This window comes from Penicillium hordei, assembly GCF_028827395.1.
Source record: "Penicillium hordei strain IBT 12815 chromosome Unknown utg000003l_segment0_segment0, whole genome shotgun sequence".
Lineage (NCBI taxonomy): Eukaryota > Fungi > Ascomycota > Eurotiomycetes > Eurotiales > Aspergillaceae > Penicillium > Penicillium hordei.
The window spans coordinates 4,513,673-4,532,190 of record NW_026623144.1 but is presented as its reverse complement, the minus strand read 5'-3'; the positions used below and the strand labels follow the sequence as shown (position 1 = coordinate 4,532,190).

At 47.7% G+C, this 18,518-nt stretch overlaps 5 protein-coding genes across 5 annotated transcripts; 2 read left to right on the top strand and 3 right to left on the bottom strand.

The window, feature by feature from the left end:
* Positions 1-35: 35 nt before the first annotated feature.
* N7537_006929 (MFS transporter) lies at positions 36-1,819 on the top strand (the record flags this gene model as incomplete). Its single annotated transcript, XM_056897986.1, has 5 exons — positions 36-470; positions 529-930; positions 987-1,104; positions 1,173-1,427; positions 1,482-1,819. 5 exons carry the CDS (start codon positions 36-38, stop codon positions 1,817-1,819), a joined length of 1,548 nt encoding a protein of 515 aa, XP_056753771.1.
* A 3,376-nt stretch (positions 1,820-5,195) lies between these two features.
* N7537_006928 (uncharacterized protein) lies at positions 5,196-5,402 on the bottom strand (the record flags this gene model as incomplete). The annotated part of the gene is made up of 1 exon (XM_056897985.1): positions 5,196-5,402. The coding sequence occupies one exon, from the start codon at positions 5,400-5,402 to the stop codon at positions 5,196-5,198; it is 207 nt and encodes a 68-aa protein (XP_056753770.1).
* Positions 5,403-6,501: 1,099 nt separating this feature from the next.
* On the top strand, positions 6,502-6,991 carry N7537_006927 (uncharacterized protein; the record flags this gene model as incomplete). The annotated part of the gene is made up of 2 exons (XM_056897984.1): positions 6,502-6,579; positions 6,674-6,991. 2 exons carry the CDS (start codon positions 6,502-6,504, stop codon positions 6,989-6,991), a joined length of 396 nt encoding a protein of 131 aa, XP_056753769.1.
* A 1,454-nt stretch (positions 6,992-8,445) lies between these two features.
* On the bottom strand, positions 8,446-16,054 carry N7537_006926 (uncharacterized protein; the record flags this gene model as incomplete). Its single annotated transcript, XM_056897983.1, has 3 exons — positions 8,446-14,302; positions 14,375-15,434; positions 15,487-16,054. 3 exons carry the CDS (start codon positions 16,052-16,054, stop codon positions 8,446-8,448), a joined length of 7,485 nt encoding a protein of 2,494 aa, XP_056753768.1.
* Positions 16,055-17,061: 1,007 nt separating this feature from the next.
* N7537_006925 (uncharacterized protein) lies at positions 17,062-18,239 on the bottom strand (the record flags this gene model as incomplete). The annotated part of the gene is made up of 4 exons (XM_056897982.1): positions 17,062-17,600; positions 17,667-17,809; positions 17,853-17,966; positions 18,040-18,239. The coding sequence occupies 4 exons, from the start codon at positions 18,237-18,239 to the stop codon at positions 17,062-17,064; spliced, it is 996 nt and encodes a 331-aa protein (XP_056753767.1).
* Positions 18,240-18,518: the final 279 nt, after the last annotated feature.

The following is an 18,518-nucleotide window of genomic DNA, read 5'->3' as shown; positions in this document are numbered from 1 at the left end:
TTTCACCTAACGGGACAACCCTGGATTCTTCCATTATGTCGTCTCTTCAAACAGACCAGCAACAGCCAGCCTCCAAAGACAGTACCAACACATTGCCATTCGAGGACCACAAGGATCTAGAGAACCAATCGAATCAGGAGACCGAGCGTCTAGAGCATCCTCTTCTCTATGATGCAACGCCGACCGCCGTACTAGTTGACTTTGACGGCAAAGATGACCCCTACCATCCCATGAACTGGCCCTTCCGAAAAAAGGTTATTACAACACTCTTGTATGGCTTTACCACCTGCTGGATTACGTTTGCATCGGCCATCTACTCCGCAGGACTCGGGCAAGTGTCAGAGGACTTCCGAGTCAGCAAAGAGGTAGCAGCGTCCGGTGTCAGTCTGATGGTTTTTGGATTTGGACTAGGTCCACTGCTCTGGGCACCCCTAAGTGAAGTATACGGGCGAAAATGGGTGGTGATAGCGGTATGTTTTTTACGTTTCCTCTCCAGTGGCGCATGGCAATAAGCTGACTGGGTTCCAGCCATATTTCGTTGCAGCCATCTTCTCTTTTGGAACAGCGACAGCCAAGGACATCCAAACCGTTCTCATTACCCGATTCTTTGCTGGACTATTCGGAAGCGCGCCCGTGACAAATACAGGTGGTGTGATGGCCGATATTTGGCCTCCTCAGCAGCGTGGTGTTGCCGTTGTTGGATATGCGATCACTATCGTCGGCGGCCCGACACTCGGACCTATTATTGGAGGCGCCCTGGCTTCAAGCTATCTGGGTTGGCGGTGGACAGAGTACCTGACAGGTATCATCATGATGGCGCAGGTTACTCTGGATGTCTTGCTCTTGGATGAGAGCTATCCCCCGGTGCTACTTGCTTACAAGGCTCGCCGGCTACGTTTCGAGGGGAAAAACTTCGCATTGCATGCCAAGGTAAGGCTATACATACAGCCCAAAAGCTTCGTTGGTCTTCTCTGACGCGCCTCCAGCAAGAGGAATGGAATCTGTCGCTTGGAGAGCTATCACAAAAGTATCTTATTCGACCCTTCCAGATGTTGGGTACGCCTATCTGCCTGTTGATGAGCATATATGCATCCTTCGTCTATGGTGAGCACCCCTCGGTGTTTATCACTGATTTTCTTTCATGTACACAGCCCTCTAATTCTTTTCTTTAGGTATTCTTTACGCAAACCTTGAAGCCTTCTCGGTCGAATTCCAAGAAATCCGCAGATGGGGCCCCGTTATCGGCAATCTTCCATTTATCTCCCTTCTCGTCGGAATCTTCTTTGCTGCGGCCGTCAATATCTACAACAACAAGTATTATTTCAAGCAGTTTAAGGCAAACGGTAATAAGCCGGTCCCCGAGGCACGACTACCACCGATGATGGTAGGAGGATTTGCATTTACGGCAGGTCTCTTCATATTTGCCTGTACGATGAACTCTGGTGATCGCGTCAAAGTAGAACCTGGCTAAACCATCTCAGGGACATCATCACCAAGCACCAACTATTGGCCTTCTATCGTCGGCATTGCCTTGACTGGATTCGGTTTCACAACCATCTTCCAGGCAGCCCTCAACTATTTGATCGACACATTCACACGCTTCAGTGCCAGTGCCGTTGCTGCCAATACCTTCCTACGATCAACTATGGCAGGTGCCTTCCCACTATTTGTTCTGCCCTTGTATCATAACATCGGGATCAACTGGGGTACCACCATATTTGGCTGTATTGCAACCGTGTTGATCCCCGTGCCCTTTCTGTTCTTTTTCTGGGGAAAGCAGATTCGTGCACGGGGAAAGTGGAGCAAGCACACCGTTTAGGGTCCTCATTCTGATGAAAATGTCCACCCGTGGCTAGCTGAGGCGAAGGGTGTAGTTCATCGACGGCTATTTACGGACGGTCCTGGCGTTTCCAATTTCTTAGAACATACAATATGTACATTTAGTACCGAACTAATCACAACTTTTTTGAGGTATTTGAGAACCACGCAGCACGCGTACCTCGTTGCGCTTGATAGAAACCCCACTCGGTGAGGCTGTGGGCCACCCGGTTATCTGCGGGCCCATCAGGGTCGTTATGTCTACAATTCGAGGGATAACGTTGAATTGCAAGGTCTCATCCCTAAAAGTATTGCGGCTCACATGCCATTCTTAGCCAGTGGAGTTTGGGGGTTTGGGTTTAGCGAAGTAAATCGGGAGGGGCCGGCAGCGTCGAAGTCTACCACATTTGCTCGGCAAATTGATGAGCAGGGACATTGTCATAACTCGATCCAAATAGGACGGATGCTGATGGGCAGCACAGCATGGGTTACGTAGGGTTTATTAGTAGCATAAATGATATGTATCTTGATCATTAAAAAGTGGAATAATGGCGATCCTACAGGTGCATCTATCGTCTGCTGGCTGACTTTCAAAACAATAATTCATGTTTTCAGCACAAAATCCGGCCAAAATTGCCTCTTGCTTGTCTTGAAAAACTCCGACCTCATAGGCAAAGGGCGGGGGTTTATGTTCCAGGGGTTAAAGGGGATTCGGAAAACGTGACACATTGACAAGAAAGTTGAGTATCGACTTGCCAAGATAACACAAGGCATAGTACCCTAACCATCCCTCTTTCTTATTTGCACATGATCAACACGATAATCTAGTACATCATACAACAACTCGGTGGGAAGTGCAAGTATTTTTGCGGGGATTTGGGTGTCGTGAAGTTGCCCAACTTCGCTTCTATGCTGGCGTTTGAGGCTCTCTCGGATTTCGATAATAGTTTCATGAATGCTCTGTATCGGAACTTTGGTATTTATCTGGCAGAGAAGGATTCCTTTTGGGGGTTGTCATCTCGTGGCAGGTGTGATGGTCTCGAAGCACTTGATCGCTAACCACTTGAGGAAGAGCCGACTGGGTAGGTCATCTGACAATATCTAAAAGCTCTCAGAAGTGGTTATGGTAGGATCTTGGGTTTATCCATCACTATTTGATCTGACTGAATATTGCCGAAATTACCCATACTCCAGAATATGTTAGTCTCCAAAACCAACGGGCCATCAACTATCTGCATTATAATCTAAGAGTCTAATCACTGCGAGGAAAAATCGGCAAACCTCGCCTCAACTTCTTAGTGAGACAATGGCCGCAGCTTAATTAACTCAACGCGGAAAGTGGCCGCTTCTCAACACTCATATTCCAAACGCCAGCACCCCCTCACACCTGGTCCGCAAGAGAGGAAAAGTTAAGATTCTTGCCCCACATGAATATATATGTTGTACATTCCATGGTTATTACCCCTCCGCCCCACTAACTAAAAATGTCAAAGCCAATCAAATCATAAGATTTGAATTAAAAAAAAAGAAATTGCAACCTGTGGGATTCGAACCCACGCCTCTTTCGAGACCAGAATGCTTCACTGAAACAGTGAAAGAGGTAATTCTCTTGAGTCTGTGATATTGTTAGTGGGATTCAAATTAAGATCTGGAATAGAATTGAAAACTAACCTGGCGCCATAACCAACTCGGCCAAGGGTGCTTGGGAGGATGGGTTGTGGTTAAGAAATAAGACTGAACAGTGACAATACCCATACAATTCATAAGCATACCTTGATATATATAAAAGTAGATATAGAAGGGTGGTCAATCTAATAAAGCTCTAGCCTGTAAGTCATGATACTCCATTTTTATAGTTAATAGGGATGGGGGTTATTAAGAAATAAGACTTAACAATGGCATGACTTATATATAGTTACGTAGAGGACTAAAAGTACTTAACTCTAAAATATTAAGATATATTTTTATTCTAATTCTAACCAAACTAATATCGTAGAATATAATATAATAGTACAACTTATACTATATACTAGGTCAATTATTAAGAATGAGTATATTCTTATTTTATTTTATTTTTTAAAAAGAAAGAAAATCAAAGATAGGGAAGAAGAGAGAGAGAGAGAGGGAGAGAGGGAGATCCTAAGGGTTCTCATAATAGAGGATCTAGTAAGCAGATAAACCCCTCCTTCCCGATCAGGCTTAATAGTAATTTAGAGAATAAAGAAATAAAGTAAATAACGAATAACACCATCGAGTTGTTATGGGGAGAAGGCCAGGGACTAGCGAGTACGCTGGAGAATCTTTTAATTACACAAAGAGAGGAAAAAAAACTACCTAGTATGTAGGCTAGAACTAAATTGTACTGGGAAGAAACAAGGGAAACGATATTACTTCCAACACATACACTTGTAAATGATCAATTAAATGTACTTAAAGAATATAAATATGGTAAGGAAGTTGGTACAATTGTAGAGGTAGAAAGACTGTATACTGCACTTTCAATATAGTGATTATAAAGTGAGAGTGGATCTAAAATACTGTCCGGCAATATTAATATTGGGATGATCCCATCTCCCGTTGCTTGCCTGCGAACTAAGCGCTTGTTTGTTAGATTCAGAGTATGGATCCCCTGCTTTCCCATAGGTTGTATATCAAGATTCTTCCTCTGATTTCTCCCCTCCGTAGCATTCCTCCAAGAATTAACCAGTGAGAGAGGGTTGTGCCCCGGTATCTTCAACCCTCTGCTGCTCGTGATGCCCGTGCTGCCCAGCCTGGCGAGCCTACCGCTCGTGCAATCGAGGCGCAAGTGGACCTAAGAGTAGAGGTAAGAATTACCCTCATTTCCTTGTTTTTCAGATTTCTAGGTACTATTTCAGGATGGCGCTAGTGGTTATCATATCTGACGTATATAGCCTACATAGTAGTAGTTTATTACACATGTTAGCTCGGCCCGTAGGGGGATGTCCTAGGGCTATGGCCGAGGCCGAGGCTAAGGTGATATATAGGCGGCTGTTTTAATTGTGGTAGTGGCGGCTATAACGCTACTCGTGAAGGTAGCTATGGTTGATATAACTTTAGGGGCCGTCGTAGTACTATTTGTTAGTCCCACGCTGGGCTGGTCGGCTCGTTCAAGAGCCTTGACCTGTTATGATGCAGCTACCAGAGTAGCTTATTTATTCTTCTTTGGGGCCTTAGGAGATACCTAGTTCTTGCTTCTTTTCAGCTAGAACTGGATCATAGAGCGTCGCGTCCACCACTTTGTCATAATCTCGCTTTCCGGCCGGAGGTCAGATAAAGCAGGCCGAGAGGAAGAAATATCTGTATCACCCTTCTGTTTGCATTTGGGACATAGAAGACCATGTAGATTAACCATACATTTATCGGGAAGGCCATAGAGGGGAGTTTTCCCCTCCATTTCTGCTCTTTTGTAGTTCCAAGAACAGTTTCTTTACCTCAGTCACATGGGAGTAATCGTCTTTTTCATTGACATCAGAAACCCAACCTGATTCCCAACCATCATCGCCGCCTTGTTCAGGACCATTATCGTTCTTGTTAAACGGGGTGTCTGCACTTTGGCCGGTCATGGTCGGGGTTCGAGCCCTCGGGACGTGGCCCTGGCTCTTGGGAAAGATACCGTCGAGGACAGTTTGCTTCTGGCTTGCCCTCTGAGGGGCCTTAGCCTCTGTTTCATTTCTTTTGCCTGCCCTCTAAGGGGCCTTCGCCGTTTGATCCGTATTCTCGATTCGATCGAAAGGTAGGAAAGTCTGTCGGTTCTGGCCGTTCTTGCTAACAGCCAAGGGTTTTGCCCGTTTAATTGGCCTAAAGTTCCGGTCCGTCTCTTTGGCTGAGACCTCCCTAAATATGCTTTCTGTCTCGAGTTGGTCACTTAGGGACGAGTGCCTTCTCTTGTGACTAGTGCCTTGGACCGAAGGGAGGAGGGATTTGGATGGATCACGACTGGCACCGGTATCTATTGTTAGTTAATGGGTATATAGAAACCACTTACCTTGATCGTAATTGGATAAATCGGACAAAGAATTGATGCAAATGGTGGTTTACAGGTTGTGTCAAGACACGTTACTTGCGCTACACGTGAAATTAATTGACTGTCTATTCAATTCGCTTTATACTCTCTTTTAATTCACTTTATACTCTCTTTTAATTCACTTTATACTCTCTTTTAATTCACTTTATACTCACTTTATACTCACTTTATACTCACTTTATACTCACTTTATACTCACTTTATACTTATTTTCACTTGACTTTATACTCACTTTACTTTCTACTCACTTTTACTTAAACTATTACTAGATAAATAACTTCAGTTGGTCTCATATCCTAGTTGCCTAACGCTTGAATGGTAGGTACATACCCCAGATTATACTAGTGGCCCCTTTACTCCCTAAGTCCCAACCACCTATACACTATACGTTGAGGAGTGTTGAGTCTCTCTCGGTTTTTCTTTTTGTTCTTTTTTTCTTCTGCCTTTTGCCAATATGGCAGAGCGTCAGGCTGGGGCTGGCGCTGGGGGGGACCGCCCCCACTGGGACCTGGCCAAGTCGGTCCCAACCATGCCCGTAACGTGGCATTGAAAAGGGCGCACCGGGAGCGTCAAGCCGCCGTAAGCTCTACCACATACTAATATGGAACATGGTCTTAATCAAAAGTAAACAGGAGGCAATGGAAGCCCGGCGGAGGAGGATCGAGGCGGAGATGATCCGCGGGCACGACGACCTACAGGTCGAACGTCAAATGAATGTAAGATACTATCATCTGCTTTGCTCTACTTATTACGTCTATCTCTCTATTGGAGAGGTAGTAATTGAGAATAAAATTCTCATATGGTTAACAGGCCGAGTTTGGGGACGTTGCTCACAGGGTCATGGGCACCTATGCCCATGGCCCCTCGTTCCCCCGTGGTGGCCGTGATGGCGTCCGTGGTGGTAGTGTCCGTGGTGGTTTTCGTGGTGGCCGTGGCCGAGGAGGAGGCGACTACGGTGCTTTCCACGGGGCCGCCCAGAACCCCGCCGGTCAGGATGCAGGGCCCCCGCCACCCCCAACGAAGAGGCCGCTGGTGAGGCTGTCGGAGAAGCCGTTGCTGGTGCCGGTCCCGCGGGACCCCTTAACGAGCCTGCTCCCCGTGAGCACGGCCCTGAGCCCCTCGCCATAGACTATGGTAATGGTATGTTCAATTAATCTTCCCCTCAACCCATCTTCCATCAACCCAATCTTCTATCCAACCTCTCTTGCCTCTAACCTATCTTATCTCTAATGACGACCTTCATATCTATCGATTAAGTGGATATAACTAATGATTAATTACTATACAGACAACTTTGATATTGAGCTCGACTAAGTCCTTGTTGATATATTACGTCTGTTATATCCGGCGTATGGCTGTAATTTTGTTATAAGATAGCCTATCTCACCGCTGGTTTTTCTATTTTTTTAAAAAAAAGGAATTTTAGAATCGAGGAACTTTACCCGGTAAGGGCCATTGAATCTATTAGCAATAACTATATAGTTGTAGATAGTAGAGAATCCGCCATTTAATTAAAATAGCACAGATGAATCTATGTAAAGACTTGAACTTAGCGAAGGTTATATTGCTAGGAGAGGACTATGTCAAAGTATATTGTATAATGTGATATACTTTGAGTGCATGATGATGATGATGATGATGATGATGATGATGATGATGATATGAAGAACTGTCGAAGCCACAGCGTGCGATCTTGATCCAGATGTGTACAATGCGGGTTGGACTTCGTCACTTCTTGTTTAAAATCAAGGCAGCTGAGACTTACTGGTGAAGTTGTGATGAGGGCTCACAAACACCAAAGCATATTCTGATGCAGTGTCCACGGTATATCATTCCGCGTACAAAATTGTGGGAGCAACTGGATAGAATTGGGATTGGATTCATAGAGATAGACTGTGACAAGATCATATCTAACCCGCAGGCCATCCGCCACGTGGTCAACTTCATGCACCGAATAGGTCTCCTCCGGTAGTTTCAACACGTTGGGACCGAGGAGGACAACGACAACGACGAACCGACAGGCCTCACGGCAATGGATCTAGGTGTGGAAGACGATGGGTATTAGCCAATGTCGACAAATGATGCTGTGAAACGAGGAACTCAGCCAAAGTCGACAATCACATCAGTTGAATGGCTAGGACAACGTCACCATCAATTGAAACTGAGGTAGGGGAGGAGAGAGAGAGAGAGAGAAGTGAAGTGGGGGTTGGAAGGTGGAGGGTGCACTCCACAACTATCATTAAATGTTAATTTCTTATGTATGGGTTTGGATGGGCTTAGATTTATGGGGTTACGGGTTACAGGAATGGGCTTATTCCGCACTCTTTATGATCAGCATCTGTATACTCTCGGGTGACCCCACTCGGCGTTAGACTTCGAGTCCTTGCTTCAGTTGGATGAAGTGCCTGCACAGTCACACGCAACTAGTTAGTCTGCAACAGGTTAATTGAACTTTGATTGATTGGATAGAGACTTATATCGGCTAAGGTACAGAGACTACAGAATCGTCAACTGAGAACCTGGCACCTCGTCAACCAAGGACCTCAGCAACCGGAAGAAACTCCTCAACTGCCAGGAACCCGTCAATGGAGCACATCGGCGGGCATCTGGCTCAAAATTGGTGGAGCACGTGGAATCAACGGTCTGGGCCTGGGCTCAAAGCGGGACGGGTCGCCGCATTTGCTGCGCGGAAGCACGCGTTTTAGCAGCTTTCCCTGATTCCCAGCAGCCAATATCTCCAAGACTGGATCGGGTACGATCAAAGAGGCATCATGCTCTAGAATGAGCGCTAGGTCGGTAGAGTGCGCCCATATCTCCTGGTCCACCGAAGATCTGGCAGCTGTGGTCAACACCCGCGGAGGGATGCGTAACTCCGTCGTAGAGGCCAGGAACGTACGCATTAGGCAATCATTCGAACTTCCGCAAGCTGCCTCCAATGGTGTCTGTTCAACCATAGCCCCTGTTTGTGAGAGATATCGAGCCCGTGGATCATTGGATTGGAGTGAACGAACTCGATTCGGATCAGCACCATTTTTGAGCAAAAGAGAGACGTTGTCGGGAAAACCTTTGTCAAGGGCGGCGAACAGACCGTTCTGGAGCTCAGTGTCCGAGGAGTCGGGCTTTCGGTGGGCTAGGAGGATGGTGACAACGCCCGCATGACCGAGGGAGCAAGCAAATTCGAGACTGTCTGGACTGTCGCCACACGTTGTCTTGGCCCCGGCTTCTAAAAGACAGTAGACTGTATCCTCGAGGTCCAGGGCGTGGTGGCCATGAGGGGCTTTCTGTGTTGGTGCTGCCAAGCTCATCTTGAATGCCTCTAGTGCGCCCAGTAAAGGTGTCTGGCCTTGCACATCCAGCTCATTGACATTTGCACCGCGAGAAAGAAGTAATTGGACCAAATCCTTGTTCATGTTCCGAGCTGCAGAAGCTAAAGGCAGATAGCCCTGTTTATTTGGACTGGTTGGATTAATACCCCGAGCTAGGCAACGTTGAACTGCCGTCGTGGAGCCGCAGGAAGCCGCAAGTACCAGTATGTCGGGGCTAGGTGGAACATAGTCCAGCAAAAGCTCGATTAGATGGATACGGTATGCCAGTAATTCATCCGACATAGCCGTTGTCCAAATTGTCTCAAAATCGCTTCTTTGTGAGGCAACTTCCAGAAGAAGCTCGAGGATGTTAGCTTTAGCAGGTGACCAGCTATCAGAACAAGTTCTTGCGATGGCATTTAGAACATTTGTGCTGTAACAGGGATCTTCAACAACTTTGACATTGCCATGATCAAGCAGTGTCCTTACAACTTCGAGATGCCCCTTATTTGCAGCAATCACGAGTGGCACACCAAAACCTTCCTCAACTCTCTTAGTTATATCGGCGCCATATTTCAGCAATTCTTGGACAACAGCCAGATGGCCGCGACGAGAAGCTTGATACAATGGGGTTGACTCAACCTTGCTCGGCGTGTTTAGATCGAGTTTGCCCGGGGTGTTTGGATCAACGCCAGCGGACAGAAGACTCGACACAATATCAGTGTCACCCTTAGCACACGCAACTAACAGTGCATCGGAGCCCCCATCTATCGAAAATTTCAATTGAAGCAGGCAGTCGACCATCTGGGCATTTCTTGCCCGCGCAGCAACGAGAAGAAAGGATCGGCCGTGGGTGCGAACGCGTTGTGCACCATTATGGACAAGGAGCCGCACTGCTCCAGTGTGGCCACCCATAATAGCCTTGATCATGGCATCCTGTGGACAACTGACAAACCCTTTACATTCGGGATCGGCACCAGCATTAAGAAGCTCTTTGATGATGTGAATATGGCCATAAAGTGCTGCACAACCGAGGGGTGTGTCGAATACCGTGTTTCGACCGGAATGATTCACCAACGCCCCATGTTTCAGCAACAGTTTGACAGAAACGCGATCCCCTGCTGTTGATGCCGCAGTCAGGAGCATTTGAAACTCGTGTTTATCTGCCCTCTGTTGCGGGAGTCGTTTGAACATTTCAGTTAACAGCGCTCGCATTCCGTCGTTGAACAACTGTCGAGCTGCTTCGATCGACAGTGCTTCACTTTTGTACTCATGATCTTGAGTCTGGTGAGCGGTCGATCCATATGGCAGCAGGATTGGCCGTCTATGCCACATGATAGGCCGGGACAAGGACATGCGCACCGCGGGATGGATCTGACCTTGCCTTGTACTGGGAAGAGTTGCCCCTCCCTTGAGCAATTTTGCAATGATGGCGTACGAGAAGCGACACTGTCTCTCGGCAGCAAGCAAAATCGGATGACAGCTTTGCTCGCCTTGAGACCAATGTTCTCGTGACTCGCCATGCTCATCATCATCCTCATCCAGCCGATTTGGCTCAGCGCCTGCATCCAGTAGAGCCTCGATAACGCTTTCATTGGCCCAAAGTGCCGCATACTGAATTGGGTACATAGGCTGTCCACCCTGGTCATCTGGATCGCAACCAAGCTCAATCATTGTGCTAAGAATCGACTCAAGCTCCCGCGACAGCTTCACAAGAGAATGAACATCCCCGTGGTCGGAATTTTCGTGCGATGCAATCTTCTCAAAACCTCGTATGACGGCCTGCAATGGGCTGATTATCCGGGAGGAAACTTGAGGATTTCCTGGTTGTTGACGTCGATAAGCATTCTCCCAGGGGGGCGGCAATCGGTCTTCAAAGAAGGCAGCGAGTGAGGCCATTTTTCTGTCTGATCCCCTCGGATTTGGCACTTCCTGCACGCAGAGGTGAATTTCCGCGCCGTTTTTCAAAAGCAGATCTGAGGTTTTCCTGCGTCCATATTCAGCAGCCACGACAAGCCCTCTTGTGAGAACCGTCGTCTTGTTCGTCCCCCCTATGCCATTCCAAAAGCTAGTGAGATCCAGCATGCCCTGCACAACGCGGGAATTTCCTGCATACGAGGCAGCTAAAAATGCATCATAAAGCTTTGACCGGCTTTCCTCAGACAGTGCGTTCACCAATACTTTGTTCGCAAGATAGCTGACCATCTTGGCCTTGCCTGCAAGCGCTGCCTCATAAACGCCCTGGCAGATTAGCTGTTGGGGGAAACAATCCTCGTGGAGGCCAGAGGAAAACAAGAGCTCCATTCCACGGACATTGTGGGAACAGGCGGATAGAAAAACATCTTCCAAAAATTTGCTCGGCTCATTGTACTTCATATATCCTCTGGTTTTTGCTTTGACTACGAGCTGCTTCAACAGACTGAGATCGCATGTAGTTGTTGCCGCAACAACTAATGATAACAGCACACGGCGACTGTCTTCAAGCCTTTTGGAGACACGAACTTTCGGATTGAGATACATCCTGAGAGATGAGATCATAGCTGCAGATGCTGTGGGAATTTTCAGATCCGATGCATTCGCAGTCACAACTGGACTTTCCAACCCGCTATGCTTTTGCAGCCACAATAAGACAAATTCTGTTGTCTGACGTCTTTGAGCTTTCGTGGAAGTATCAATAGCTTTGGCAAGCTCCCACATAAATGTCTCACCCGGGGGCGGGTGATGCTGCAGGAGCATTGAAACACAAGCGAGGTCTCCAGACTCGATGGCAGCCTCAAAGGGTGACACCCACTGTTCAGGTGACTGCATATATTTCCAGTTGGATGCATCACCTAAGATTTGCAGGGCCTCGGACTGCCCATTTTCAGCAGCTGGGGTCATTGCCTTGGTTACCTCGTCGTCTGCATCGGACAGCAACTTTCGGGAAATGCCTTTGGTAACAAGGAGACTCAATGTCTCAAGTTGTCCGTGTATTGCAGCACTTTCAATTGCACTAGCAATCCCCCCATCATAGAACCTTCCGCGGAGGAGGTGGTAGCGTAGGGATTGTACATCTCCAGTTACGGCACTTAGTTCTAGATTTCGAGTGCCTTTGGCGAGGTCATCGTGTTGCGCACGCGCATCGTCGCAATCATCATTGTCGTCATTGTCGTCATTGTCATCGCGTGTGCTAGTCCGGTTAGAAGACTTCTCGACATCAGAGGTCTCTGAATCTGAGCATGTATCAGACTCTTCGTCATCTTCGACCTGTGCCTGTTCCCTATTAGTCAAATCCGGCGTAGTCGATGGGTTACCCTTGAGGTATAGAGAGCTCCCGTGATCTCCCCGCGCTACCGCAGGTAGAGATGTGCCCTTTGGTGGCTGATATCCCTTGGCCAGGAGCAACTTCGCAATCTCCTCATGACCGCTTTCGATGGCAGCGTGCAACGCATCAAGGGAATGGCCCTTCTGATAAATGTCTGCGCCGTGGCAAAGTAGCAGCTCTACTGCGTCCTTATGGCCGTACCAAGCTGCGGCCTGCACACAGGTTCCCCAGGGCTTGCCCACTTGGTTAACATTAGCTCCAGCCTGGATCAAAAGCTCCATCACCCCGACATGACCGTTCATCGACGCAGCCTGTAGCGCATCGCCCTCGGCTCCACAGAGCCCAACGTCAATTCCCTTCCCGATAAGCATGCGGACGATAGGTTCACAGCCTACCAAGCTAGCACTTCGTAATGCAGAGCCAAAGTGGCCTTGCTCGTCTGGATTGGCCCCAATGCTGTGTAGATACTCGACCATAGACAGGTAACCAGAAGTTGCGGCGATGGGTATGCAATCCTTTGGGAGTGCTTGCATGAGATGTGTTCGCTTTTCGAGGAGTGATTTCAGGACGGCGACCTGGCCTTGCTTGATCGCCACAGTGACCAAGCCAGTCTGGGTATTGAGAGTCAAATTTGGCAGACCCCACGATTTCAGGGTGCTCGGCTTGGTAAGCCATTCAAGCACTTTGGGAAGACCTGCCTCGATGGTCTCTTGGAGCATGCTGGAGTGTTGGTCCGCAGACCGGGCTGCTGTGCAGTTCTTCGCGAGGAATAAGGCGATCTCCGCATGGCCACCCAAGCAAGCAGCCTTATATGCGCGAGAGAAAGACTCGGGGGATTCTAGTTCATCTATGCGCCCCAGGAGGTCTTGGACGACGGTTAGATGGCCTCTGAAGCATGCGACCCGTGTGATAGTACCGAATGCACCACATTCCAGCTTATAATCAGCGTTGCGGTCTAGTAAGATGCTCACAACATCCTGGTGACCGTAAGAGCTCGCTAGATAAATTCCGGTATGCCCTGTATCACTTTGCTGATTTATATCCACGTCTGGAAGGACTTCCAGGACGTACAGTAGGAGCTTGCGTACCCCAAATACGCAAGTGAGAAATAAAGGTGAGAACGAGTCGTTGAGGGTGTTTTCGAATAGATTTCGCGTACGATGGTATGGGGGCAAGTCGTGGCAGACCTGTGCTATCCAGTCCATCCAGGTGAGAAAGGCTGGACTGAGGAACCCATCATCCCGGCCTGCGACAAACGATTCGGCATGTTTGCCAAAATCGTAATCTATACCCGAGGCTTCACATTCCCGAAGATGCTTTGGCCAGTATACAGCGGCGTAATTATAAAAGTCTTGCACGGGGGTCTCATCGCCAACAAAGGGAACACTGCTCGGGCCGGAAGCGCATTCCAGCAGGCAGATATCGGTAAGAATTTGATGAGCAACTTGTGCGGAGAACAGGTCCTGCTGGCGCATGTAGTCACGCACGGAAGGATGGCAGAACCGGGCCACGCCTTGTGACACATCTAGTATGACTAGACTGCAGCAAAGATCTTCGAGATCCACTGCCCCAGCTCTGGTAAGTGATGGATTGAGTGCAAGGGTACGTTCCACGGCTGTAGGATGCAAGGGTCTCTGGGCATAGAGGAGTAATGAGAATACGTGCACGATAGCCTGGGTGGCAGTCGAGTCTTGCTTATTGAAACGACGGAGGGTGCGGCCATAGATCTGGTCAAGGTCTGGAGTTAAGTTGGTTTCGATTGCAGTCAGGATATCCTGCTCTGTTCTTTTGCGACAGAGAAATTCCAACTGAAGAGTGACCCACAAAAACCTATAAATACAGTGGAGATTAGGTTCTTTGTCCAAATTGTCTCAATGTCAAAGGCGACATAGCGATACTCACATCTCCCCGGCTCTGCTTATCAAATGCTCCTTCATCTTGTCTATCAACTTACTCGTCGCAGTTCCGTTCAAAACGCGTCTCCTTGCGTTTGCCTCTTCTACCTGCCGATTTGCAAACCCTCTTACGTCCGTTTGAACACAGTCAGAAGTGACCCGGAGCTTGGTATTACCGAGTAGTAGTGCCTCAACATGAGCGTTATTGCAACTGGTAAAAAACACCTTAATGATGCTCGCAGACTGATCGACCAGCTTCTTCATGGTTTCAATCAGAACTGCTCGCTCATCCTGCCCAAGTTGATCAATTGCATCAATCACGATATATGCCGGGTTAGTCGCAGTGAGATCCAGAAGCATGGAGAGGCACTCCTCAACATTCAATCTTGCCATGTCCACTCTCATTTGCTGGGCGGCTTCGAGCCGTTTTTCGTACGAAGAGAGTACAGCTTGGTCAATGGATCTAGTGACAGAGTCCACTGCCAACTGCCTAATCAAACCGCGGAGAATACTATCTGCCCTTCCTCGTTCCGGCTCCGCATTGGAGTCATCACAGAAGAAATACGCGCATGTTACTGGGCTCCCTCCAGGCACAACCGGGGGTTGTTGGAATTGGTCGACGACAAATGAAGCGATCGTTGACTTTCCACAACCCCGTACACCATGTAGCAGCAATATCGCGGATGAACTTGAAGTGTGCCAGGTATGGAATTCTGTGTGGTTCAAGAGCCATAATCCGGACCCCGGCATTCTGCTTGTAGCAATATCCCTAAGGTGCAGAGTGGTGGGTACCATACACAGCCATGAAAGAATATTGGATATCATTTTCTTGTCTATAGAATGACGCATGACAAGGCTAGTGTCGATCAGACGAGGTAGATCAGCATCCAACTTTCTAGAAATCGCTGCCATTTTGTCGATTAAAGAAGCAGCCTGGGTGTTTGTTGCTTGGGAAAGCTCTGAGTCAGACAACGCCGTCCATTTCAAAACTTCTTGTTCTTGGGCGTAGACAGCTGTCATTTCTGGTAGTTTAGGGTCGGATCGAGTAGCACTCCAAAGGGTGCGTTCTAGCTAAGTCAGTTCCGTGCCCGAATGGGTTGTATTCAACATAGGTCATACCTGGAAAGCCTTGTTTAAAGTATTTGACTAGTTTGGACAGAGAGCTCATGATATCAACATAGAGCTGGGTCACGGCTTCTTGCAGATGAGCCATCATGCTAAAAGAGCGTTTGAGGTGCATATTCTCAACAACTTCACAACGGTAAAGAAGTCGGGCGATTGTCTCCAGGTGCACGAGCATGCCTCCCCAAACCTGAACATCACCAACTGCGAGGTTCAAAAGGAATCGAAAAGCGGCCCATGGAAGTGCAGCATGAGAAGGATCGTACTGGACGATCATGTCTCCGACAGCGATAAGGCGGTTTATCCATCCTGCGATCTTTTCCAGCACGTCTCGCAGAATAATGGTCTTTCCACTGGGCGTCTTTAGCTTCCATTGTTTGGAGATACAGATCTTTCGCTTTTCATCAGCTGTCTTTATGACAAGATGTAGGATGTCAAGTTTGCGGGTTGCAACGCCGGCGAGTGAAGCTCGGGTATCGGGATCAAGCCGATCAATTGCATCCTGCCAGCGAGTCGCGGATGTTGCAGGTATCGGAACAGTGATGGTAGGGGCATAAGTAGTCATGTTGTCATGACCTGTTATTGTCTAACGCTAGATTAAGTGAAGCATAGGAATTGCAGTTTATACTCGCGCGGGGACAATACCCAGAAAGGGTAAGAGATCGCAATCAGGTCTACATGCAACCATAGGTAACCGAACTAAATGCCTGTGTTCATATGGCTTTGGCAATATCGTTCGGTTGCCTTCAGGGACGTTGGTGTTGTCCGCAGCACCCAAGGGGTCTACTCGGCCGAAGTGAAAGCCACCATTCTGCAGGCCAAGGAATTGTTGGCAGAGGGTGAAAAAAAGCAATAGTGGAGAATCCATGCAAGATTTCACCCGGGTTTGCGGCACTAGCTTTAACGGAAGCTGACTGCAGGTGCTCCTCACAAAAATCAGCCTCGCCGCGGTAACCTACTACTCAGGTAGACAGTTCTTCAATTAGTTCCGCGGAGAATGTGATAACCATCCAAGGATCTTTTGATGTGATACAAACCACGTGTGATGGCAAGGATCTCCCCGCTCTAGCCTCCTCAAGCCTCCTCAAGCCTCCTCAAGCCTTTTACTTGGCGAAAGTCAAGGCATCTTCATTTTTGACACGCTACGCATTCTCTTATGCTACCACGTATTCCAGTACTCTTACAGGTGAGTATTTGCAAATCCAACTTGTATTATGGCAAAATACCGAAGCTACAGGAAACATAGTGTACGTAATTCACAAACGAGCTACCCAGCGCCAACAGATCACATCCTTGAGTAAGCCCTCAATTCATTCAGCCACCTACTATGCTACTAATTTGCGCCTGAAGCTCTTAAAAGTCGGCAGAGTAGAAGGGTAAGATCTTATTAGCTATCTATAGAGATATCTTGATAGTTTTCTCCCTTTCCTCCATCAACCATCTTTCTCCAGATCTATTATTATTTAGACATAGAAATAAGGGGAGTTGCCAAGTAGCAATATACTAGAAGTAGGATAGCACTATTTGCGATACTTTCTGGTAACTGACTGCTAAAATACAAACTCTGAGTCTTTACTTCTGTCTGAACTTATTTATGGACTGTGTTAGTTTGTAATGCATGTCCCTGGCCTTACGACTCATCGAAAGGGGCAGAGCGTTTGGAGTGGAACAGGACACCTTGATGGGTACAAGCCAGTCTACCTTGTCAAAGTTTCCGGACTGTCCCCATTTCGTGATTCCCGGACAGATGATGACGTTTATTTGTTTCGTTGAATGAAGCTCCTCACTTTCCGCAAGTTTCATCCGTTTCTCGTCGAATTCTTCTCCAGGACTGGAGAATTCCCACTTGAAATGGGCCAGCAGCTGGCTGAGCTCTCCGTCCAGTTCGATTGCGGTTTGTAAGATCCCGCGGATTTCTTTTTTCATATCACCAAGCTCGGTGAAACGATGTGGTTCAATCGTTGCAAATATCTCTTTCACGAGATCATCGAAAGATTTTCCGTAACCCCCAGTCCATCCGGGCTCCTCGCGCCTTTGGAACTCACGGATGAGCTTGGTTGTAGTAGCAGACCACATTTGGAAACTCTGAAGCTCAGCCGTGGTCGAGTAGTCTATGTCTTATCAAATAGTCAGCGAGAGCCTCATTTGATCTTGAGACAACGCTATCAGCCTCTTACTCCTTTTCATAATCGCATAAACATTTCCCATATGGCTGCCATGCTTGCCCGCCCACCAGAACTGGTTGAAGACTCGAAAGACAAGATAATTCCACAGAAAAGCTTCAATGATCATGGGGCACCAGTTGGAAGATTCGACGGGCCTTTTGAAGGGTTATTTCGCTTTGTAGGCTTCCCTGAGCATACTCAACGAAGACGCGATCCGGTCGGGTTTCTCGTGCACGAGTGGTGACCCCTTTTTCCTCTTCATAATGATGAAGACTGAAATTCCAGATTTTGTCCCGGAGAATTGTCACCCGGCTGATCAAATAGCCGTGGGAATCCTCCGTCGGAAAGTTTGTGTTTGGTCAATTTCGTTACTGCTACCTGATACCGCTCCTTGTAGGCATCGCGCTGCTTAGTTCGCTTTTCTAAGGCTCGCTTGTATTTAGACTCAAGATCCTGATCCTCCGAGGTAACAGCCTTTAGTTGGGGTGGCTGTTCATGCTCCGTTGTGCCAGTAGATGTAGTCGGTTGCAGGAAATCCTGGCTTTTCGCTGGTTCGGAAATGTTATGGTGATCGTAGTCATTCATAGTGCTAAGTTGAAGTTTGTTTTTGAACAGCAAAGTATTTTCCAATATTCTCTATTTTTCTTCGGTTTTCTCGACTAGGCACTGAGACCAGAGGTGGAAGGTAAGGCGTAAATAGAACTACTGGAGATGTGGGGAAACAAGCCAACAACAGTTCCTTCAATAAATAACTAGCGAAAGATAACAGGGGTCGAGACCGGAATTCGGTAAGATACACAAACTTGCAAATTTCAGTATTTCAGTATTTCAAAATATGTCTTGAGCAAAACGGTTATTTACAGT